This window comes from Ailuropoda melanoleuca, chromosome 19 (genome assembly GCF_002007445.2).
Source record: "Ailuropoda melanoleuca isolate Jingjing chromosome 19, ASM200744v2, whole genome shotgun sequence".
NCBI classification, from domain to species: Eukaryota; Metazoa; Chordata; class Mammalia; order Carnivora; family Ursidae; genus Ailuropoda; species Ailuropoda melanoleuca.
In genome coordinates this window covers 9,905,901-9,930,881 of record NC_048236.1, presented here as the reverse complement: position 1 = coordinate 9,930,881, position 24,981 = coordinate 9,905,901, and the positions used below count along the sequence as shown (strand labels likewise).

The window sequence follows — 24,981 nt, the reverse complement described above, 5'->3', positions numbered from 1 at the left end:
ATATTCACAAATGTTTGTGGACTGATGTACGATTGGGTACTTGGCTAGCATGCAAAGCTAACTACTATTTAAGCAGGGGGTAGACAGAAGGCAGTGGGTCTTACTGACATTGACTTCATGGATTGTAGGTTAGTGCCATGGAAACCAAGGTTCTCTCCATGCCTTCTGAGGGGCACAACCAGTTAAAAATAGCCCAGCCAGATTGTAAGAATGTCAGGAACCCTCATGTGTATTAATATATGATTTTTAGAGCATAAAGCTACTTGCCTTAATGTCTTGGACTTTTGTCATTGTTTATTCTCTTGGTCAAAGTACTGTGACTTAGAACATTTTTTTCAAGCAGCATTTCCTGCCACAGACTCATTGCTCAAAGGAACAGCTCACTTCTGACTTGACTTTGCCTAGCAGAGTGAATTATGAGGCCCACCCTGCCTCATCTCTGCACAAAAACAGAGCAAGCTTTCTCTTATTTCTCAGTGGTTTCAGGCAAGGGCCAGGTGATATAGGGTGTTTGGGGTGAAAGATCATATTCTCTATGGACTCAATAATTATTGGTTTGAATTTAGGGCCTAAAATAGTGTCTTCTTCTGAGATTTATAAGGGGCTTTGATCTTCTTAGAAGGTTGGCTTTGCAGTTCAGGTCATACAAACCTGCTTCAGCTCCTCTCCACCGCCCCCCCCCAGCTGGATTGCACATGCCTCGAGTGCAGACATGGGACCTTGTCATCTTCACTTCCCCTCTGCAGAGCGCTCTGCACAGGCAGGGTGGCCAACTGTCCTGTTTTCTTGGGAATGAGGGGTTTCCCAGGACATGAGACTTAAACAGTTTTAAAATGAAGACGTGGGACTCTTAGTGCTAAAACTCGGAAAGTCCCAGGCAAAGCAGGATGAGTTGTCACCTATCAGGGCATGCTGTACCAGCGATGCGTAGTGCAAGGATTTGTCTGGAAGGATTGTGTATCATCCCTCTATACTTTAGTAAAAATGGAACACTCAGAAGGGGAGTGTCTGATGGGTGCAGGTGAGCTTTTAGTAAGACTAAGGGAAAATGGAAGGAGCAAGAGACTGTCTATTCCTACTTTCCTAATTACTGGCTATAAACTCTCCCTATTAACCCTCCCTCTGCCCTGCTGCCTATCTAGTATCAACAACCAGTGTCAATCAATCAATCAATCAATCAACATTATAAAGCCCTGTGCTAGATGCTGGAGGTCTTGGCACTCAAAGCGTGGTTCTGGACCAGTGGTGTCCGCATCATCCAAGAGCTTGTTAGAAACGCAGAGTCTCAGGCTGCACCCCAGACCTCCAGAATCAATTTGCACTTTAACAGGATCCTCAGGCAATTTCTGTGCATAGTACAGTTTGAGAAATGCTGCTATGGGGAGTTTAAAGAGAACCAGATCGAGGCCTACCAGCAAAGAATTTATGGAATAGTTTTATATGTAATGAATACGTAAAGCAGTGTAATCAATGACGTTCGAAATCACCACTTGCCCATATGCAGAAGCACTCTTGAAAGAGGTTTTTTTTTTTTTTTTTTTTTTTTTTTTTTTTTTGAGAGTTAGAGAGTGTGAGCAGGGGGAGGGGCAGAGAGAGAGGGAAAGAGAGAAGCCTCAGGCAGGCTCCCTGCTGAGTGCGGAGCCTGACATGGGGCTTGATCATGACCTCAGCCAAAATCAAGAGTTGGCAGCTTAACTGACTGAGCCGCCCAGGTGCTCCTTGAAAGAGTTTTTGAGGGAAGTCTTGGCTTTGTCTTATGTATTTCCTTGGCCCATTTCTGTGCTGAGATAGAGTTGCCTTCTCCATAGGCATGGATCCTTGTGAGGCAGCTTTCAAGGGGATTGGCGCAGTCTCATCTCCTCTGCAACTTTTAATTATTAGCACCAACGGTAACAATGATAACAATTGATTTAGCTCTTAACTGTGCCAGGCTCTAATAGTGCTGGGGATACAGTCAATTAAAGTCCCTGTTCTTGTAGAGGTGATGGGAAGTGTGTAAGAGAAAAATCAAGCAGGGAAAGAGTGGGAGAGGGGTGGTGGCTGTGATAGATGGTCACTGGCTTTGGAGGAGTGACATGGTGGCACTGGAGAGTGGAGACATGGATGACATCAATGAATGAGTCCTGGGGTTATCTTGGAGAAGAGAGTTCTAGGCAAAGAGAATGCCTAATGATAAAATCTTAAGACAGAATGAGCTCATCTTCTTCTAGGAGGAGCAAGGAAGTTGCTGTGGCTGAAAAAGCTTGAGGGCGAGAGAGGGGTAGGTGATGACTGGGAGCAGGTCAGATGGCTCTGGGGACGATGAAAGGTTACTGGCCCTAATCTAAGTGAGATGTGGGCTGCTGGAGGATTTTCAGTGAAAAAGCAACACAATCTGCCTTAGGCTGCTCTGTGAGAATATTCTATAGGCAAGCGAAGGGGGAACCAGGGAGACCAATTAGGATGCTATTATTGTCATCCAGGGATGCAACACTGTTGGGCTGGACCAGGGCAGTGTAGCTTAGAAATACATAGAGCTGCCTTGGTGGCATTCTCTTTTTGGCTCAGGTCTTCTTCTTTTTGAAATTAAAAAAAATTGAGATATAATTTCCACACCATAAAATTCACTTCTTTAAAGTGTACATTGTGGTTTTCAGTATACGTGTATTCACAAAGTGGTGCAACCTCACCACTACCTAATTCTAGAACATTTTCATCACCTTGAAAAGAAGCTTTCTATCCATGAGGAGTCACTACCTATTTCTCCCCTCTCCTGATCCCTGGAAACTACTAATCTATTTTCTGCATCAATGAGTTTGTTAATTCTAGACATTTCGTATAAAAGAATCACACAATATGTGACCTTTTGTGTCTGGCTTCTCTACTTAGGATAGTGTTTTCAAGGTTCATTTGTGTTGTAGCATGCATCATTCCATTTTATGCTAAATAATATTCCATCATGTAGATAGACCATATTTTGTTCATCTCTTCATCTCATGGTGAACATTAGAGGTGTTTCCACTTTTTGGCTATTATGAATAATGCTGCTATGAACGTTTGTGTACAAGGTTTTGTGTGAATGTACATTTTCAGTTCTCTTGGGTTTATACTTAGAAATGGAATTGCTGGGCCATGTAGTAACTTTATGTTTAACATTGAGAAGCTGTTGAACTTTTCCAAAATAACTGCATGATTTTGCATTCCCATCAGCAATATATGAGGGTGCCAACTTGTCCACATCCTCACCAACACTTGTTATTTTTAAGTTTGTTGTTGTTGTTAGAAGCCATTTTGATGAGTGTGAAATGGTATCGCATTGTATTTTTTAAAAATTTGAGTATAGTTGGCACACAATGTCATATTAGTTTCAGGGGTACAACATTTGGCACGTTTATACATTATGCCAGGCTCACCACAAGTGTAGCTGCCTTCTGTCCCATTATGTTGTCTTCTAGGATTTTTTGGTTTCAAGTCTCATGTTTAGGTCTTTAATCCATTTTGATTTTACTTTTGTGTATGGTGTTAGAAAGGGGTCCAGTTTCATTCTTTTGTATGTAGCTGTTCAGTTTTCCCAGCACCATTCATTGAAAAGACTGTCTTTTCCCAAATGCGGGTTTGTTTCTGGGATCTCTATCCTGTTACATTGATCTATGTGGTTTTTGTTTGTGTGTGTGTGTGTGTGTATGTGTGTATGTGTGCCAGTACCATACTATTTTGATTATTACAGCTTTGTAATATATCTTGGCATCTGGGATTGTGATACCTCTAGCTTTGTGTTTCCTTCTCAGGATTGCTTTGGCTATTCAGGGTCGTCTGTGATTCCATACACATTTTAGTATTATTTGTTCTAGTTTTGTAAAAAAAAAAAAATCTATTGGTATTTTGATAAGGATTGCATTGAATCTGTAGATTGTTTTGGTTCAAAGGGACATTTTGACAATATTAATTCTTCCAATCTATGAGCATGGAATATCTTTCCATTTGTGTAATCTTCAGTTTCTTCCATCGGTGTTTTATAGTTTTCAGAGCACAGGCCTTTCACTTCTTTATTAAATTTATTCCTGGGTATTTTATTCTTTCTGGTGCAATTGTAAATGGTATTGTTTTTTAAAAATTTTTCTTTCTGTGACTTTGTTGTTAGTGTATAGAAATGCTACCAATTTCTGGTTTCAAGTCTCACGTTCAGGTCTATTAATTTTGTATCCTGCCACTTACTGCATTTGTTTATTATTTCTAGTTGTTTTTTGGTGGAATCTTAAGGATTTTCTACTATAGTAATACGTTGTTTGTGAACAGTGACAGTTTATCTTCTTTACCAATATGGACGCCTATTATTTCTTTCTCTTGTCTGATTGCTGTGGCTAGGACTTCCAGTACTATGTTGAGTAAAAGTGGCGAGAGCAGACATCTTTGTTTTCTTCCTGACTTTAGAGGAAGAGTTTTCAGTTTTTCACCATTGAGGATGATGTTAGCTGTGGGTTTTTCGTATATAGCTTTTATTATGTTGAGTCATGTTCCCTCTTACTCCACTTCATTGAGAGTTTTTATCATGTTGATTCTTGTCAAATGTTTTTTCTGCATCTATTGAGATGATCATATGATTTTTATTCTTCATTTTGTTGGTCTGGTGTATGATGTTCATTGATTTGTGACTAATGAACTCTCCTTGCACCCCAGGAATAAATCCCACCTGATTGGGGTGAATGATCTTTTTATTGTATTGTTGTATGTGGTTTGCTAATATTTTGTTGAAGATTTTTGCATCTATGTTCATCAGGGATATTGGCCTGTAGTTTTTTGTTTTGTTTTTTTTTGTGGTAGCTTTATCAGGTTTTCGTATTAAACTCCAATAATGGCTTTGTAGAATATATTTGGAAGGTTTCCTTCCTCTTCTATACTGGAAAGTTTGAGAAGAATAGCTATTAGCTCTTATTTAAATGTCTGGTAGAATTTGCTTGTGAATCTATCTTGTCGTGGACTTTTATTTTTTTGGTAGTTTTTTATTATGGATTCAATTTTGTTACTTGTAATCAGTCTATTTAGATTTTCTATTTCTTTCTGGTTCAGTTTAGAAGATCGTATGTTTCTAGGAATTTATCTGTATTTTCTAGGTTGTCCAGCTTGTTGGCATATGATTTTTCATGGTATTGTCTTATAATCCTTTGTATTTCTATGGTATCAGTTGTTACTTCTCCTCCTTGTTTCTGATTTTATTTATTTGGGTCCTTTCTCTTTTTTTCATGATGAGTCTGGCTAAGGATTTGTCAATTTTGTTTATCTATCCAAAGAATCAGCTCTTGGTTTCATTGATTTTTTTTTTTTAAGTTTCTATGTCATTTATTTCTGCTCTGATCTTTAGCATTTTCTTCCTTCCACTCACCTTGGGTTTTGTTTAAGTTCCTTTAGGCATAAAGCTAGATTGTTTGAATTTTTTCTTGTTTCTTGACATAGGCCTGTATTGCTATATACTTCCCTCTGAGAACTGCTTTGGCTGTGTCCCAGAGATTTGGACTGTTGTGTTTCCTCTTTCTTTCTTTCTTTCTTTCTTTCTTTCTTTCTTTCTTTCTTTCTTTCTTTCATTTTATTTATTTATTTGACAGAGAGAGACAGTGAGAGAGGGAACACAAGCAGGGGGAGTGGGAGAGGGAGAAGCAGGCTTCCCACTGAGCAGGGAGCCCGGTGAGGGGCTCGATCTCAGGACCCTGGGATCACGACCTGAGCCTAAGGCAGATGCTTAATGACTGAGCCACCCAGGAACCCCAGGACTGTTGTGTTTTCATTTTCATTTGTCTCCATGTATTTTTTTTTAATTTATTCTTTGTTTCATTGACTTATTGGTTGTTTAGTATCATGTTGTTTAGTCTCCATATGTTTGTGTTTCTTCTATTTTTTTTTCATGTGATTTATTTCTAGTTTTATACCATTGTGGTCAGAAAAGTTTCATGGTATGATTTCAATCTTCTTAAATTTATTGAGGCTTGCTTTATGTCCTAAGGTGTGATCTGTCCTGGAGAATGTTCCATGTGCACTTGAAAAGAATGTGTATTCTGTTGATTTTGGATAGAATTTTCTGTATATATCTGTATGTCATCTGGTCCAATGTGTCATTCAAAGACATTGTTTTCTTATTGGTTTTCTGTCAGCATGATCTGTCCATTGATGTAAGTGAACTATTAAAGTCCCCTACTGTTATTGTATTACCATTAATTTCTCTTTTTATGTCCATTAATATTTGCTTTATGTATTTAGATGCTCCAGTATTGGGTTCATAGGTATTTACAATTGTTGTATCTTCTTGTTGGATTGATCCCTTTATCATTATGTATTGCCCTTCTTTGTCTCTTACTACAGTCTTTGTTTGAAGGCTATTTTGTCTGATATAAGTATTGTTACCTTGGCTTTTTTTTTTTTTTTTTTTACTTCCATTTGCATGGGGAATGTTTTTCCATCCCTTCACTTTTGGTCTGTGTGTGTCTTTAGGTCTGAGGTAAGTCTCCTGTAGGCAGAATATAGATGGGTCCTGTTTTTTTTTTTTTTAATCCATTCTTCCACTCTATCTTTTGATTAGTGCTTTTAGGCCATTTACATTCAAAGTAATCATTGATAGATATTTTAAAATTTGTTTTCTGGTTGTTTTGTAGTTTTTCTTTGTTCCTTTCTTCTCTTGCTCTCTTTCTTTGTAATTGATATGTATCTATAGTGTTTTGTTTGGCTTTCTTTCTCTTTACTTTTTGTGTATCTATCATATGTTTTGGGTTTGTGGTTACCATGAGGTTCATATATAACATCTTAAGTAAAATGTATCAGTGATCTGGAAGACAGGGTGATGGAAAGCATATAAGCTGAACAGCAAAAAAAAAAAAAAAAAAAAAAAAAAAAAAAAAAAAAAAAAAAAAAAAGAATTTTATTCTCTTTCTTTGAGAAAAGAATTTTAAAAAATGAAGATACATTAAGAAATTTCTTGAACAACAAAAAAAGAAAAACAAAAAATCTTCGGGTGCATAAATAATTACAATTGTTATATCTTCTTGTCGGATTGTTCCCTTTATTATTATGTAGTGTCCTTCTTTGTCCCTTGTTACAGTTTTTGTCTTAAAGTCTATTTTTCTAATAAAAGTATTGCTATCCCAGCTTTCTTTTGACATCCATTTGCATGGAAAATGTTTCTCTATCCCTTCACTTTCAATCTATATGTGTCTTTAGATCTGAAATGAGTCTCTTGTAAGGAACATATAGATGGTCTTACTTTTTTATCCATTCCGTTACCCGAGGACTTTTTTCTTTTTTAAATTTTTTTTTTATTATATTATGTTAGTCACCATACAGTACATCCCCAGATTCCAATGTAAAGTTCGATGATTCATTAGTTGCGCATAACACCCAGTGCACCTTGCAATACGAGGCCTCCTTACTACCCATCACCAGTCTATCCCATTCTCCCACCCCCCTCCCCTCTGAAGCCCTCAGTTTGTTTCTTAGAGTTCATAGTTTCTCATGCTTCATTCCCCCTTCTGATTACCCCCCTTTCTTTTTTTAAATTTTTATTATTATTTTTTAAAGATTTTATTTATTTATGTGACAGAGATAGACAGCCAGCGAGAGAGGGAACACAGCAGGGGAGTGGGAGAGGAAGAAGCAGGCTCCCAGCGGAGGAGCCTGATGTGGGACTCGATCCCCGGAACACCGGGTTCACGCCCTGAGTCGAAGGCAGACGCTTAATGACTGCACTTCCCAGGCGCCCCTGATCACCCCCCTTTCTTTATCCCTTTCTTCCCCTACCGATCTTCCTAGTTCTTATGTTCCATAGATGAGAGAAACCATATAATTGCAGGCTCCCAGCGGAGGAGCCTGATGTGGGACTCGATCCCCGGAACACCGGGTTCACGCCCTGAGTCGAAGGCAGACGCTTAATGACTGCACTTCCCAGGCGCCCCTGATCACCCCCCTTTCTTTATCCCTTTCTTCCCCTACCGATCTTCCTAGTTCTTATGTTCCATAGATGAGAGAAATTGTGGACATTGCTGCTATGAACATTGGGGTGCATATGGCCCTTCTCTTCACTGCGTCTGTATCTTTGGGGTAAACACCCAGTAGTTCAATGGCTGGGTCATAGGGTAGCTCAATTTTTTACCCTAGGCCTTTTGATTGGAGCATTTAGTTCATTTATATTCAAAGTAATTACTGATAAGTACGTATTCATCGCCTTTTTGCTACTTGTTTTGTAGTTGTTTTTATAGATCTTCTCTAATCCTTTCTTCTCTTCCTCACTTCTCTCATGGTTTGTGCAGTATTGTTTGTGGTTTTTAATTTTGATGAAGTCTAGTTTGTCCTGTTCACTTGACCACTCTCTCACACCATACACAAAGATAAACTCCAAGTGGTTGAAAGACCTCGATGTGAGACAGGAATCCATCAAAATCCTAGAGGAGAACATAGGCTGCAACCTCTTTGACATTGGCCACAGCAAGTTTTTTCATGACACATCTCCAAAGGCAAGAGAAACAAAAGAAAAAATGAACTCATAGGACTTCATCAAGATAAAAAGCTTCTGCACAGCCAAGGAGACAGTCAAAAAAACTAAGAGGCAGCCCACGGAATGGGAGAAGATATTTCCAAATGACACTACAGATAAAAGACTAGTATCCAAGATCTACAAAAAATTTCTCAAACTCAATACATGTGAAACAAATAATCAAATCAAAAAAATGGGCAGAAGATATGAACAGACACTTTTCCAATGAAGACATACAAATGGCTAACAGACACATGAAAAAATGTTCAAAATCATTAGCCATCAGGAATTCAAATCAAAACCACCTTGAGATACCACCTTACACCAGTTAGAATGGCAAAAATTGACAAGGCAGGGAACAACAAATGTTGGAAAGGATGTGGAGAAGGGGGATCCCTCTTATACTTTTGGTGTCATATCTAAGAAACAGTCGCCTAATCCAATATCCCTAAGATTTATGCATATTTTTTCCTGAGAATTTTATAGTTTTAGCTTTTGCATCAAGGTATTTGATTTATTTTAATTTTTGCTTATGGTGTGAGGTAGGGGTCTATATTAATTTTCTAGGGCTGCTTATCCAGGTACCAGAAATTGGATGGCTTAAACAACAGAAATTTATTGTCTCACAATTCTGGAGGCTGGAAGTCAAGGATCAAGCTGTCAACTGAGTTGATTCCTTCTGAACCAGCCTATGAAGGAGAATCTGTTTTATGCCTCTCCCTTAGCCTCTGGTGATTTGCTGGCAGTCTTGGTGTTCCTTGGTTTGTGGAAATATCACCTGATCTCCTCTTTCATCTTTACTTGGTATTCTCCCAGTATCTTTACTGTGTCCAAATTATTCCTTTTTATGAGGGTATTAGTCATATTGGATTAGGGGCCCACACTCCAGAATGACTTCATCTTGTCTTAACTGATTATAGCTGCAATGACCCTCTTCCCAAATTAGGACACCTTTTGAAGTATTGGCAGGTAGGACTTCAAAATATGAATTTGGGGGAGAAAAATTTCAACCCCCAACTTCATTCTTTTGTATGTGGATATACTGTTGTTCCATTTTGCATATATGTGAAAATAGTAGTATAACTTCTTAGAAGTGGAATTGCCGAGTCAAGAGTTTATGTACATTTAAAATTTTGATAATACCAAAATATTCTCTTTAGATGTTTTATAGTTTATTCTCTGTGTAGCAATATATATGACAATATACTTACCACATCTTACTAACACAGTGTGTTAGTATATCAAAAAGTCATTTGCCTATTTAATGGAAGAAAAATAATATTTCATTGTAGTTTTACTTTGCATTTACTTTGCTAAGAGAGAAATTAAATATCTTTTCATAAGTTTAAGAAGCATTGTATTTTCTTTTCAGTCACCTTTTCATCTCCATAGCCCACTTTTTTTTCAATTGGATTATTTTTCTTTCTTATTGATTTTAAGAGCTTTTTTATTTATTATAGATATAGGCCCTTTATATGTTTGTCTATTTGTTTACTGTTTTTATAATTCATTTTTTAAATTATTAATATATAATATTTGTTTCAGGGGTACAGGTCTGTGATTCATCAGTCTTATACAACACACAGTGCTCACTATAACACATACCCTCCCCAATGTTCATCGCCCAGCAACCCCATCCCCCACCCTCCCAGCAACCCTCAGTTTGTTTCCTGAGATTAAGGGTCTCTTATGGTTTGTCTCCCTCTCTGGTTTTGTCTTCTTTCATTTTTTTCTTCTCTTCCCCTATGGTCCTCTGCCTTGTTGCTTAAATTCCACATATCAGTGAGATCATATGATAATTATCTTTCTCTGACTTATTTCGCATAGCATAATACCCTCTAGTTCCATCCATGTCATTGCAAATGGAAAGATTTCATTTTTTGATGGCTGTGTAATATTCCATTGTATATATACACCACATCTTCTTTATCCATTCATCTGTTGATGGACATCTGGGCTCTTTACATAGTTTGGCTATTGTAGACATTGCTGCTATAAACATTGGGGTGCAGGTGCCCCTTTTGATCACTACATTTGTATCTTTGGGGTAAATACCCAGTAGTGCAATTGCTGGGTCGTAGGGTAGCTCTATTTTCAATTTTTTGAGGAACCTCCATACTGTTTTCCAGAGTGGCGGCACCAGCTTGCATTCCCACCAACAATGTAGGAGTGTTCCCTTTCCTCCACATCCTCACCAACATCTGTCATTTCCTGACTTATTAATTTTAGCCATTCTGACTGGTGTGAGGTATTATCTCATTGTGGTTTTGATTTGTATTTCCCTGATATCTAGTGATGTGGAGCACTTTTCTATGTGTCTGTTGGCCACTTGGATGTCTTTGCAGAAATGTCTGTTCATGACTTCTGCCCATTTCTTGATTGGATTTTTTGCTCTTTGGGTGTTGGGTTCAATAAGTTCCTTATAGATCTTGGATATCTGCCCTTTATCTGTAATGTCATTTGCAAATATCTTCTCCCATTATGTTGGTTGTCTTTTGTTGACTGTTTCCTTTGTTGTGCAAAAGCTTTTTATCTTGATGAAGTCCCAATAGTTCATTTTTGCCTTTGTTTCCCTTGCCTTTGAAGACATGTCTGTGCAGTAAGTGTATCAATCTTTCTTTTATGGCTTTGGGATTTATAAATTACTTAGAATGGGCTTTCCATTTCTGAAATTATATAAAAATAAAAGTTTTCCCATATTGGCTTCTCATTATTTTAATGCTTTCCTTTTTTTTTAAAATAAAAGTTTAAATATTTGTTCACTTTGGAATTTATTTTAATGAGGATGTGAGGTAGGAGATCAGATTTAATTTTTTCAATACTATTCACTTATTTTACTTATTAAAAATTCATCTATTTTTCACTTATATGAAATGACACATATCATTTCCATTAGCCTCTTACTTTTCTGGGTTTATTTCTGAACTTCCTGTTCTGTTTCATTGATCTGTCTGTATGTGGGTGTTTTATTATTGCATTTTTTTACATTTTAATTATAGTTGTTTTATAAGGTATTTTAATGTCTGGCAGAAGACCCCTTTGCTCTTATTTTTGAAATTTTGTGTTCTCTCTATTGCTTATATTATTATTTTTTTAAATTTTAAAATCAGCTTGTCTTAAATCAAAAATCCTCTTTGTATTTTTATTGGGATTGTATTGATGCTTCAGTTTATTTAGAAAGATATGCCAGCTTCATGAGGTTCACTTTTTCTACCCATTTATTTTAGTTTTTTTTTTAAATTTAAGTTTTAATCCATCTATTAAATTCCCCAGTAGCATTTCAAAGTTTTCTTCAAATTCTTCATGTTCTTGAATATTTCTTGTCAGCATTGTTTTCAGATATTGTATCTTTTATGTTACTATTGTAAATTGGCTCTTTTCTTCAATTTTATTCTCTACCTCTGAAGACTATTGTAGTCTTGCTCTGAATCTTCAGGGCAAGTTCATATTTAGCATCAGTCTTTTTCTGCAGTTTGAGCAGGACTTGTGTTTTGACTAAGGAGCTTCATATTTTAATTTCGTCTCCCTGTATGGCTCTTCATTCATTCTGAAAATGCTTTCTTTATTGCAGGAGGGCTCTGGGCCACCATCCAAGGCTCTGGTTTGGAAGATGTGAGCCTGGTTTTATTTGGATCTCGGTCTTGTGCCATCAACATCACCACAAGCAATTCACGAAGAATTCAATGCAAAGTTCCACCCAGAGTAAGTGGAATCTCCTCTCTGGGTGGGTGGTCATTATTAACATGTAGTGTAAGGGTTTTCATGAATCTTTTCTTAGAACTTAATTAACTAACACGACCTTTTCATCTTGAGAGTATGCTAATATTGTTTATATTGCCTATGTTGCAATAAAGTGGGAGGCTGACTCTACCAGTGGGGCTGGCAATTAACATCAGTTGATTTCTTTTAAAAGAAGACAGCCAGGCAGTCCCAGTTCATACTCTCAATGAATAATAATGCCGCAGAAAAAATGATTTTATCTAGTGTACATTCTGAGTATTGATTTGCAAAACTTACATATATTATCATCTCATTTCTCTCTTAAGCAAGTAGTTTTCATTAACAATTTTGTTTTCTGGCATGGATATGAATGGTGGGACTTAGAAACTTCTAGAACTTCTGGTTCCTATAAAATATCTTCCTAATTTTTCCCTTCTGCTTCTCTTTTCCCTTAAAAACAAGTCCCTTAGCTTTCCCTTTCTTCTTCAGTTAGTGCCATCTCATAGCCTCCTAGGAGATTTGAGTCCATACTCTTCCTTGGTGCTGTCGTTGAGAGTCATGCTCACAGTGGAAGGTGAACTATCTCTTCATCGTTCAGTGTCATCAACATTCTCAACACACTCATGAACCCAAAGGAGAACTGTTTACTGAACAAATAAAAAGAGAAATTTCAGAATCATTTTTGATCTCTGGCCCTACATTTTTGTCTTATCTAATTATTCAAATATTGTGACATGTTCACATTTACATAAAAACTTTATGGAATTCCAATATATAGTTGAACGGTAAATTAACTCTTCCCCATTACTGGACATTAAGATAATTTTCAAAATATTCTATTTTAAGCAACAGAAATTTGATCATCCCACTACAATTTGGAGCACATTTATTTTTCTCAGGATAAATTAATCTAAATCCTAAAGCTTTTGATATGTAGTATCCAGTTATCTGTAATTTCTTTTGGTAAAATTTGCATGGTTAATATTTCTTTTGCTAGACAGAATAGCATTAAAAGATAAACTTTAAATTTTGATCCAATTAATACATGCAGAGTATAAAAGGAAAATAGTAAAACAATCCTGCTCTCCTACCCCTCTGTGCCATTCTTCAAGTTCCTCTTTTTGAAACAACTACTTTTAATTATTTTGAATGTAGTTACAGTACCATTTCTTTGTTAAATCAATAAACCGTGTTTACATTATTATAACTATTTTAATGACATGGGCAGAATCAGGTAATATATTTTTTCTTTTATAGATTATTTTTTTTCTTAGAGTTTCTAATTCTTTTTCCTAATATGTTTTCCTCGTAATAAAAATTCTCTATCTTAAAAAAAATCCCATCACATCAGTTACTCTTTTTCCTGGAGGCTCTCTGTTCTCAATCTAACTTGGTGTTTTCTTGGTTTATTCTACAGATTTCATCCTAGCACTTCCCTTGATTGCTCTCCTGGGTAGATTCACTGTCTTTTGGAGTTCATATCTTCTTTTTTGGCTGTTGTTTATGTTATGAGACCATAGCCTAAAGAAACATCTTAGGACAGAATATGTGGGAGGGAAGTTTTCTGAGTACTTACATGTCTGAATGTATTCTCACACTTGATGAATAGTTTAGCTAGGTATAGATATATTTGAAATTGCCATTTTTTTTGAAGAACCAATTAGTGTGTTAATTGCAAATCATTCTTATTTACTCTTTCATCAGTTGGTTGCCACACTTGCCTATTCTAAGTAATTATCACTGTGTGTATGTGTGAGTGTGTGAGAGAGAGAGTGAGTGAAAGACTTGAAAGTGGCAATATATTTTTAAAAAATAATTTTCTTGAAATTAACCTTTTAAACTAATTCTATATGGAATTCTCTCAAGTCAGTCCTATTTACGGAGGTTTGATTTTAAAAATTGATTTTTCAGGGGAAGGATGGACCTGTTGTGAATTTGACTGTGATTACAGGGGACCATTCTGCAGTTCTTCCCATGGCATTTACATATGTCTCCTCTTTAAATCCAGTGATCATGTCTCTGAGCAGAAACAGGAGCAACATAGCAGGTAAAATACATGATATTGCAGCATCTTTTTATTTTAGACCATTGATCCTATAAAGAATGCAAACAATGGTCTCTTAATTATATTGAAGATAGCATTATATTTTGAGTGGAAATTATTTTTCTGAAAACTGGAACACTGCTATTTTCATTTTAGCCATCACTGAGTAAATCTCCTTATATCTATTTTTTCCTCTAAAATTGGGACCATTTCCATCATGAAAATGACATGAGAATTCAAAGGTAACAATTCAATATACAGTTATTGAGCACCTAGTATATGCTAATGATAGCACAAACATGTAATAGATTTTAATCCCTGCCATTAATTCATAGGATTATTATCTTTAGTTTATAGGTTAAGAAATTAAGGAATAGGGAACTGAAATAACTTGTCTAAGATGTTACCTTTAGCAAGTGACAGAGTTGAGCTTTGAACCCAAGCACTCTGGTTACAGAGTCTAAGCAGTTAACCACTGCATAGTTTACTATAAAATACCATTTTTTGGCATCAGATTCTATTGCAGTAGCTATTTGATATGATTAGAGAATAAGGTGTTCTGATTAACCAAGAATTCTTATTCCTTGAGACATAGAATGTATAAAAAGAAGGAATTCTTCAGCATAGAACTACTTGAAACAATTTAATCTTTCACTGATAACTCAGATGATATGACAGAATGGATTTATAACAATTTATTATTATGTCACACCATATCGATTTGGAAAAGTACCAGGTAACATGCCTTTCTGGTTAACTGAATGCCAGATAACAGAGAGTTTATGGCAGCCATATCTAAGGATTTATTACAAAAGGCCAACACGTTTCCCAAAGAAAAAGCCCGGACTCAATTTTTCTGGTACTATTTTCATTTTCCATTGCTCAAGTGTACATAAATAAAGAGAAGTGTCCTTTAGCTTCTCAATATTATTCAGCTCAGTTAGTGCAGAAAAAGAATTGGATGCCTCAGGCAACCAAAATGTATAAAATTCCTTAGTGGTATAGCTTCTCCCCAACAAAGTAGGAAAGAGAGGAGGGAGTTCTGCGTACTCTCCAGATTTCAGTGATTTTGGCTTTTAATACAATTTCCTATCTATAATGAAAAGAATTAGTACATTACATCAATGCCTCAGAGGCATCTAGGATTAGCTTGACAACTGACCAAGAACCCAAGGAGTTCATGTTATTGATGTATACAACATGATGCATGATTTGCAGAATTTCATCTTGCATTTAAATCTTTCTACCGGCAGAATAAAGAACATGTTATAAAATCCCCAAAGAGTGGCAGCCTATTGGGAAAGGCTCCTTTGAAAGTTGCAATTCTATAAATTTCCACCCAGGAGATGATGATGTTGATGAGAACAGTGAAGCGAAGATGAAATTGAAGAAAGAGAGGAGGGAGGGACGGGGGAGGGGGAAGAAGAATCTGATGTGCAGAGCCATTCGTGTGGTGTTTACGGTTGGGCAGTACTGGATCTGAATAAATCCAAGTTCAGCCACTCCTTGGGGCAAGATAGTTAACTGCCTTTATCTTTAGTGTCTCTGCCTGCTAGGTGGGAATAATTCTTTCAAGGTTACTGTGAAAATTGGAGGTAAAGTAGGTAAAAGTAACCAAACTCAGGAGCCAACGTTGAGGAAGTACTCAACAAACACTTTATTGAGTGAATGGTATCATTCTTCCAGATACTGACTGTTACATAGATAAGCCAAAGATGTCCTGTGTATATTGGCCCTATGTTGTTTACTTCTTGACAGGAGGCTGGGCCCCATTTGCTCAAAAACATGCCAATGTCAAACTAAAATTTTTACATAACCAATTATTTAAAATATAGCCCCCCCCCAAAGAAACCCCAGATTTTTAGCCTTTTAGAGCCTGTCCATTTTGCATACCCTGCAAAACTGTATCCAATATCTGCTAGCAATAGGTGAGATAATCTTGGGGGCTATAAAATACTCTAAGCCACTGATGCCCTCTGGAAGTCTCCAAGCCAGGGACTAAGTGACATCATCTAAACACATAGCCCCCCTCCCCTTCTCCCTGGGGACTTCCCTTGCCTTCCTACTCTTCTGGGTGGTGGTCTCCTATTGTTGCCTCTGGAAGGTCTCATGCTGTGAGATTTTGGTAACCATGCAAACCTGTCAAAGCGCCACCCAAATAAAGCTCAATTTTATGCTCCTGCCACATCATGGTCATGTCTTTTTCTTGCTCAACCCTGAAATCCTTCAAAATCACTACACTGAGGTTTCAGACTTCACAGTAGAAATGAGGTTGGGAAGACTATCAAGAAGTAAAGAGGGTGTGGAGCAAGAAAGAAAATGAAGGTAACGGTGGGTTTTTGAATGCTGTACTCTACCAGAGACTGTCCTAGGATGTCTAACTTAATCCTCACAGCAAGGAGGGCATTGTTACCATCTCACTGATGGAAAATCCAAGGCTCTGAGAGCCCAAAGTGAGTCATCCAAAGTCACACGGGTGGGAAAATGGCAGAGCAAGGATTTGAACGTTGAGTCAGTCTTCCCAACACCCCACAACCCCTGGTCTTTGCCTTCTCTCTTTCAAGGAGCCCCTCTCCTCCTCACCTGTTAGCTGTGCTGTCCTGTAGATGCCAGCTCTCTAGGTCTAAAGTGTTAGCAGCTAAAGAAGTTTTAGAGATGCTTTGGCCTGCGCTGCGTCTCTATAAGACACAGTAAAGGTACATATATTTACTTCTACCCTTGCCATTGCATGCTTGATTTCTGGCTCTTGTTGAGACTCCGTTGTCTGAAGACTGAATTTCTCCTCCCCTATCTCTCCAATTAACCTAATAGACTGGAAGAAAGGTTCAATCACACCCTTTTCTTGCTTAGAAACCTTTGGAGGCCTCTGTTGTCTACTGAATTAGGTTAAGACCCCTTACGATTGCTTTCTTGGTCTTCAGCCATACACCCACCATCAACTTTACCTAGTCCCATAGAGTCCCTGGCTATGCACATGTATCTTGTCTACCAGAAAGTCACCCAATTCTCTTATCTTCTCTCCAAGCCACTGGATGATTAAATGAGAAAGTGCTACAAAAGACTTTGGATAAAACTGTGAAGTTTTTAGAATTGAATTGTGAACCCCCGATTGTTTATCACTTCCTCTTGGGATTTATTTTTCAAAGAGAATTTCAAGCTCTATCTTGCCCATGAAGTCTTTGTTGATATTCAGAATGTTGGTGTGGTTTGAACAAGCCCACTGCTTGGTTTTCACCTCTTACAACATGTCTTGTACTGAAGCTATTTTAACACCTCTTTTACTACCTTTGAGGTCTCTTTGAAGGCAAGGTCTATGTTTAAATTATTTTTATGCCCTTTGTGGCATCTTCTTCTTGGTACTCAATAACCTTTTATGGTAAAAGGAATTGAATTAAAGTGTCGGTAGCATACATGGCATTTTAGTAAAGTTGCTAATTAAACTGAAAAGGTATTGAAATGTAAGAGAGGAGTGGGTTTAGGCCTTGATATTTCCCTTAAGTAGCTGTTACACTTTGGCTGCTGAACCTTACTTTCCTCGAAAGCTGAATGCCAGTGCTACAAACTGCTCGCTCTGCAGGATGTCATGAGGACAGCGTGAGGACGAAATGGGATGGCACGTGTGTAAGGGGTCTGCGCTCTGTGGCACTGCACTCCTACACAGCATTATTAGGGGCTCAATGTACACGGAGTGTAAGTGAAGCAAAGTGAAAGTTAAAGAAAAGGACTTGGAGGGCACCTGGGTGGCTCTGTCAGTTTAGTGTCCGACCCTTGGTTTTGGCTCAGGTCATGGTCTCATGAGATTAGAGGAAGTGGCTCTATTATTTTAAGAGTTCCTAAAAGTTTTCTGAAAAAAATTCGACTGGCATTGAAATGCTCAGTTAGGGTGGTATGCACAGGGTTGATCATGGGTGGTATGCACAGGGTTGATCATGTATTTAATCCTGAAAGATAGGTTTAGCTCGAATAAATGGTTGAGGCCATAAACCTACATCACAGAGGCTAATGGATTCTTTTCAATGCAGGAGGTGAGACCCTTTTCATCAGAATGGCATTTCTGGTGAACGACACTGATTTGGATGTGGACGTTCACGTTCAGGACGCTATGGCTGCAGCTCACGTGCAGATGCCTCAGGGCCTGGAGGTGGTGCTGCCCCCACTGCCCGCCGGCCTTCACAGGATCTCGGTCTCCATCAATGGGCTCCACATGCGCTCACGAGGGTGAGGTGGATGCTGGCCATTCATTGTAGGTCTCTTTGACGGTCTGGTGATTCAGTCGAGGAATCCTGGCTTTGAGTTAGGTGTTCACTTCCCCCCTTTTTCTGAAGTTAGGTGTTAAGCACATGAGAATCATACAACTTGAAGAAATCTTAGAGACCCTCCAGGACTATTCACTCTCAAGACCAATCCAAGGGCAATGTTTGGTTCATTAGTTGGGGAAGAGAGAACTTTCTGGAACTAGGATGTCATGGCTTCTGGTTAAGGTGGGGGTGAGGTGAGAATTTATATGCGTTGGGGAAATATTCTGTGTTTTAATTAGAGTCTGTGACTACATAAGACCTTTAATAACATAGTGTCTAGGGCTTTGAATAAATGGCTTTCAATTATTGCCCAAGCTGTGCTCAGTTCCTCTTTGCCTCAAAGTCCCTCTGCCTAGTATTTCTCCAGAAGTTCCCTCTCCTCATTCCAGGAAGTTAGCTAAACTGTGTGGGGCTGATGCCACCACATGGTACCAGCTAGGAAAATATCCCACACAACATTTTCTCCCCACTGTGACCTTTCTTTTCTGTGAGGCAGTGCCATTCCCATGTGCTCTCCATCACTTCTCCCTTTGTCTGTTCTTCTCTCCCAAATACCCATGTCTCTCTGTCTTGCTACTCCCTTTCTCTCTTTCTGACTCAGCTATTTTATAACAATCTCCCCGTTCTCTGCAGGGTTGATCTTCACATCCAGTACATCACAGAAGTTTTCAGCATTGAGCCTTGCTGTGGGTCCCTTCTGGGTGAGTGGCTGTCTACCATTTATTCAGCAGGTCTGTTCACTGGATATTCAGGTTTTGTTCCTGGATTTGAACCAGTGAGACCAGAGATGGGGCATCGGGGTGAGGAGCTTTCCTTGTGCTTTGGGAATTGAGTGATGTACTTTGAAGGGTGGAAACCGGTGAGCCCCAGTGAGCTCAGGAAATTGAAGAATTTTTGTGACAAGATGTGCCTGGTTTTGTTCTTCTGATGAAAGGAGGCTGCAACATCCAATGGATAGTACACATCTAGAGGATGTTAGAAAAACAAGGGAAGAGCAATCATGTTATCCTTTTAGGTACTGGAGGTGCAAGGAGGGAAAGAATGAGTCTGGTGTCTTCACTTTCCTCTGGGGGTGCAGATGAAGGACCCAGAAAGAGTTAGAAACACAAATGTCAATATAGGAGATAAAAGGACAAGACAAAAATCTGGAAAACTATTCATTTTTAGAAAAAAATTGAAAGCTATATATCTGCATGTGAACAATCATTGTGATAGTGTATGCAATAATGCTTTATCCTTTCGGAGTATAGTAAAATCCTTTCTAAAGTTCCTTGTCTGTACCACGGGTTTAGTCATGATATGAGGTACCTTCCTCCAACCCCTGTCCTGAAGATGGGGCTAGCTTGTACCTCAACTAGATAGGCAAAGTCTAGGAATATAGTAGCGGGATCACAAGCATGTTTCCGTATTTCAGTGGCTCTTGAGATGTCTCCAAACACACACATGCACACACACGGACATATGCCTACGTAATACATGGACTATCGGACTATCGCATAGAATAATATAGAAGATAAGTTAAAGACTTCGACAAACTGGATTTTTTATTAGTGTATAAGTTGAGTATATACAGAACAATCTACATATATGCTACATCATAACACAGAAAATAATATGGAATAATATGTGAGATCATATGGCAAATGACAGGAAGACTCAGGAATTTGAATTTCCATTAACATAGACATTACGCATATACTCTCTCTACATAATAATTATATAAAGTATTATTACAGACTAACATGCCACATAACATAGCAGTGATAAGAACACTTCTAGAAATTAGATTTTTCATTAGTGTATACAGTGATAGAAGTGCCTTCTAGGATCTATAAATACGCTTGAAAAGTTTGTCTGAAGTATTATAAACATCCCTATATAACAATTTACATCATTTTACTATTACATGAATTTCAGCCCATCTAACTCCTGCCACAAATTTAACATTGTTGGGGTGAGGTGAAGTCACTGAGGTTTCGCTAACACCCCACCTTCCACTTAAATTGCTCTGGGGTTTGCGTACGTGCTGTGAGTGCTGTGAGTTCTGAATATCAGCTTTTAAGTTTTGTTTTCAATATTCATGCTTTAGGTGGAACCATCCTCAGTATCTCGGGAATAGGGTTCAGCAGGGACCCTGCTCTGGTTTGGGTGCTTGTGGGTAATCGGACCTGTGACATCCTCCTCTTAACGGAGACAATCATCCAGTGTGAGACCCCACCCATTGCCCAGCTGCCTCCTGCGGACGTTCCTGCTGTCCCAGCCCCTGTGGAAGTCTGGGCTGGCAATGTGTCCTTTGCCCGAGGACCCCTACCCAGCCTGGTGGGGAAAGGCTTTACCTTCATATATGAAGCAGCAAGGACACCAGTGGTCACTGCCGTGCAAGGAGAAATGACCAATAGCAGCCTGAGGCTCTCTGTGGAAGGAAATAACCTCCCCAGCTCAGTGATTCTTCTGGGGGTCTTCAGCTGTGATCTGGAGACACAGTCTTTAAGGAGCAACATGAGCCTGTCTGGGTGCTCCTTTCCTCTTCAGAGTTTCGAGGCAGGCATCTATCCTCTCCAAGTACGTCAAAAGCAGATGGGGTTTGCGAACATGTCTGCAGTGCTCCAACAATTTGTGATGACACCTCGGATAATGGCCATCTTGCCGACACATGGGTCTGCTTGTGGCGGGACTGTACTCACAGTGAGGGGACTGGCTCTCAACTCTAGGAAGAGATCAGTTCAGGTGGACCTTTCAGGTCCATTTACTTGTGTGATTTTGAGCTTGGGGGACCAGACAGTCCTCTGCCAGATTAACAGAGTGGGTGACCCCTTGCCTGATGCTTCCTTCACCCTGAACATCTCAGTCCTGGTCAATGGGCTACCCAGCGAGTGTCAGGGCAATTGCACTGTTTTTCTGCAGGAAGAGACAACTCCGATCGTGGACTCCTTGACCACTAACATCAGTGGGTCTCTGACCATGGTGCTGATTAGGGGTCAGAAGTTAGACATCACAGCAGATGAGCCAATGGTGTTTGTGGATAATCACTTTCCCTGTGCTGTAACTTCCTTTAATTCAAGCCATGTGGCATGCTGGATAAGAGACTTGACCCCAGGACTCCACTACGTATCAGTTTTTCGTACCAGAAGTGGATATGCTTGTTTTGGTAATGTTTCTAGACACTTCTACATTTTGCCTCAAGTGTTTCATTATTCCCCCAAGAATTTCAGCATCCATGGTGGAAGCCTCTTGACCATGGAGGGCACAGCTCTGAGAGGAGAGAACAGCACACTAGTCTTCGTTGGCCAGCAGCCCTGCCTGACAGTGAGCATCAGCTCCGAGCTCATCCAGTGCATTGTGCCTGCAGGAAATGGCTCTGTGGGCCTGGTCATCGAGGTAGATGGACTTTCATACCACATGGGTGTCATTGGTTACAGCAATGCCTTCACCCCACAATTACTCTCTATTTCTCAGACTGATGATGTCTTAACCTTTGTGGTGGCCCAAGTCTCAGGAGCTGAGAATGTTGACATTTTTATTGGGATGTCACCCTGTGCGGGTGTGTCTGGCAACCACACAGTTCTCCAGTGTGTGGTCACATCCCTTCCTGCTGGGGAGTACCCAGTCAGAGGGTACGACCGCACGAGGGGGTGGGCCTCATCTGTCCTGGTCTTCACATCCACAGTCACTATTTCGGCAGTGACTGAGAACTTTGGTAAGTCAAGCAAATAAGACAGGCCTCTTTTTTCTTTTTTATGTAAGTGAATTAATAGCTACTGTTATCACTCTAAAATGTAGGAAATCAACCATAATCTGAAAGACAGAAGGAGAGAGAAGCCTGATTGGCCTGTGTTTCCTCCTAAAACTTGTCTTTGGCATGCCCCCTGTATGAGGCTTTGGTTTTTTTTTTTTTTTTAATCAAGGAATTTGTGCAGATTCCATAAGTATAATTTTATTTTAATTTGATTCCTTAACCTGATTTAATTTGTGTCTTCAATAATTCCATCTGGAAGAGCTCATAATTTGATCAAGTAAGTAGTACATAGATGCCTTCACCTCTCTTTAGATCTCTATGCCAACCTGAATTATTTAAAACTTATTAAATATCGTTAACTTTTATCATTTTGGAATTATTTCACAGACAAATCCACACCCCAGCAATAAGAGGCCAGTTGCATAGTATGATTGCATTGGTTGAACTCTTTTCTCCTTTTAGATAGATATACTGAAATTTGCCTTGCCTTTTCTTCCAGTGATGGTTTTGGTTTCTGTTCAGGTAAAGCCTTACTGCACTTGAGACTGCTCACATTTGACCGTGATGCAGAAAGTACAGAGGAGATTATGGGAGCGGAATCTTACACTGATGAAGTTCTACTGGAGCCAATTCTTAGAACAAATTCGTTTGGCCTCGGCTGGGTGGAATGCTATAGGAATTGGGATTTCAGTCCCGCGTATTTTAGTAATTTAGCGGGGTACATCTTCTATGGATAAAGGGGTTTGGGCTGGATGCTCCCTAGTTCCCCTTTCTTCTAAGATTCCCTGATTTTTATGATGAGAGAGCAGGGCTATGAAATGCACCCTAAGCAAAGAGTTCTTCTTGGGTTTGTCAGGTGGCTGGAAGAACCACCGAGACTTGACCTGAGGGATGTAGGCACTGGAACTCTCTCAGTGTGGACCCAGGTTGCCACATATCTGAGAGTCCCGGTGACATTTATCTTTTTTGGTTCTCAGACTGAAGCAAAACATGGTGTTTGTTTAGAATTGTCATACTTTTATCCATCAGAGACAGGTGCAGTCCTACAGTGCTGGTAGGAGTGTAAACTGGCACAACATTATTTGGAGAGAAATTCGGCAATATTCGACAAATCTAAAACCTTACATTTCCTTTGACCTAGAAATCCCCTTCTTTTTTTTTTTTTAAGATTTTTTATTGATTTATTTGACAGAGAGAGAGACAGCCAGAGAGAGAGACAGCCAGCGAGAGAGGGAACACAAGCAGGGGGAGTTGGAGAGGAAGAAGCAGGCTCATAGCGGAGCAAGGAACCTGATGAAGGGCTCGATCCCAGGGCCCTGGGATCATGCCCTGAGCCGAAAGCAGACGCTTAATGACTGAGCCACCCAGGCGCCCCTAGAAATCCCACTTCTAACAGTTTTCAACGGTTCTATGCAAATAAATGTACAGTTCCTCAGCACCATTAATTATAGCAAGAGAGGAGAAGTAAAGAAAGAACCAATTGATAGGAAAATTGCTAAATAAATTGTTGCATAATCAAATGATGGAATTAAGTAGCATGCATACATGCACACATACTTGGAAAATTGTCTATGCTCTATCTTTAAAGAAAAAAATCACACTGTAGAAGAATATATATAGAAAGATTTTTCTTTTTCTTTTTAAGTGGGCTCCATGCTCGGCATGGAGGGCTCAAACTCATGACTGTGGGATCTCAGACCTGAGCCAAGATCAAGAGTCAGACACATAATTGACTGAGCCACCCAGGCACCCCTAGAAAATATTTCTTTGTATAAAAATATAGATGCTTAAAAAATTCTGGAAGGATTCACCGGAAACCAAACGTGGCCACCTCTGAGGAGTGACCTAGGTGGTTCAGTGGAACTTTTACTTCCATTGTATACTCTTTGGTATAAAAAAATGTGAGAATGATAAATAAGCATTACTTTTGTCTATAAAAGTTATTACATTTTTATAGATGGTTGAATATGATTGGAATCTGACAGAACAAGGACTCCAGGATCTGGAGGCCAGGGCTTAGTGGGAAGACGCTAAGGATATCGGAACTGGCAGCCAATTGTGTGGATCCTGGAGGGCAGAGGAAGAATGAGGGGCAGCAACAAATCATGGATCTGAATTTTGAGTTAAGTAAAGAAAGAGACCTTTGTGCTTGTAATCACGAACTTATATTTTGTTTTGAAGGCTGCCTGGGTGGAAGGCTTGTGCATGTGTTTGGAGCAGGATTTTCTCCAGGGAACATCTCAGCTGCTGTGTGTGGCGCTCCCTGCCAGGTCTTGGCTAATGCTACAGTGTCAGCCTTCAGCTGCTTGGTCTTGCCCCTGGATGGTGTGTACAAATGCCACATATTTTTTTTAAGAGTGTATATAAAAATGATATTCTTTAGTTAACTGCATTTCTGTAATCAATGCTGTATTGATCCCCAATTCTTCTATGTGTTCTTGGGAAGAGGATTTCTCTATTCCCCATCTAAAATGTTAGATGGGACTGCCTATTAAAATGGTTCATAGTAACATTTGTCCTCTTGATGGCAATGGAAAATTTATCAGCCGTGTTCTCGACTGTTGTCATACAATGATGGAGAAAGTAGTTGTGAGTTCTGAATACTAGTTTCAATGACAGCCTTAGATATCATGGGGAAAACAATCTCTTGTTTTGGGATGGAATTGCTGAAAACATCTGCTTATTGGAGGTA

General features: G+C 39.0%; 1 protein-coding gene across 1 annotated transcript in view; it reads left to right on the top strand.

Annotated features, from left to right (window-relative positions):
- PKHD1 (PKHD1 ciliary IPT domain containing fibrocystin/polyductin) overlaps window positions 1–24,981 on the top strand; it is a 453,280-nt gene that overhangs the window by 63,436 nt on the left and 364,863 nt on the right. The window contains exons 29-34 of the mRNA XM_034648265.1: window positions 12,063–12,193; window positions 14,123–14,258; window positions 18,278–18,473; window positions 19,187–19,254; window positions 20,643–22,250; window positions 24,471–24,614. Coding sequence (XP_034504156.1) covers window positions 12,063–12,193; window positions 14,123–14,258; window positions 18,278–18,473; window positions 19,187–19,254; window positions 20,643–22,250; window positions 24,471–24,614 — 2,283 coding nt within the window. The remainder of the gene's footprint in view (window positions 1–12,062; window positions 12,194–14,122; window positions 14,259–18,277; window positions 18,474–19,186; window positions 19,255–20,642; window positions 22,251–24,470; window positions 24,615–24,981) is intronic.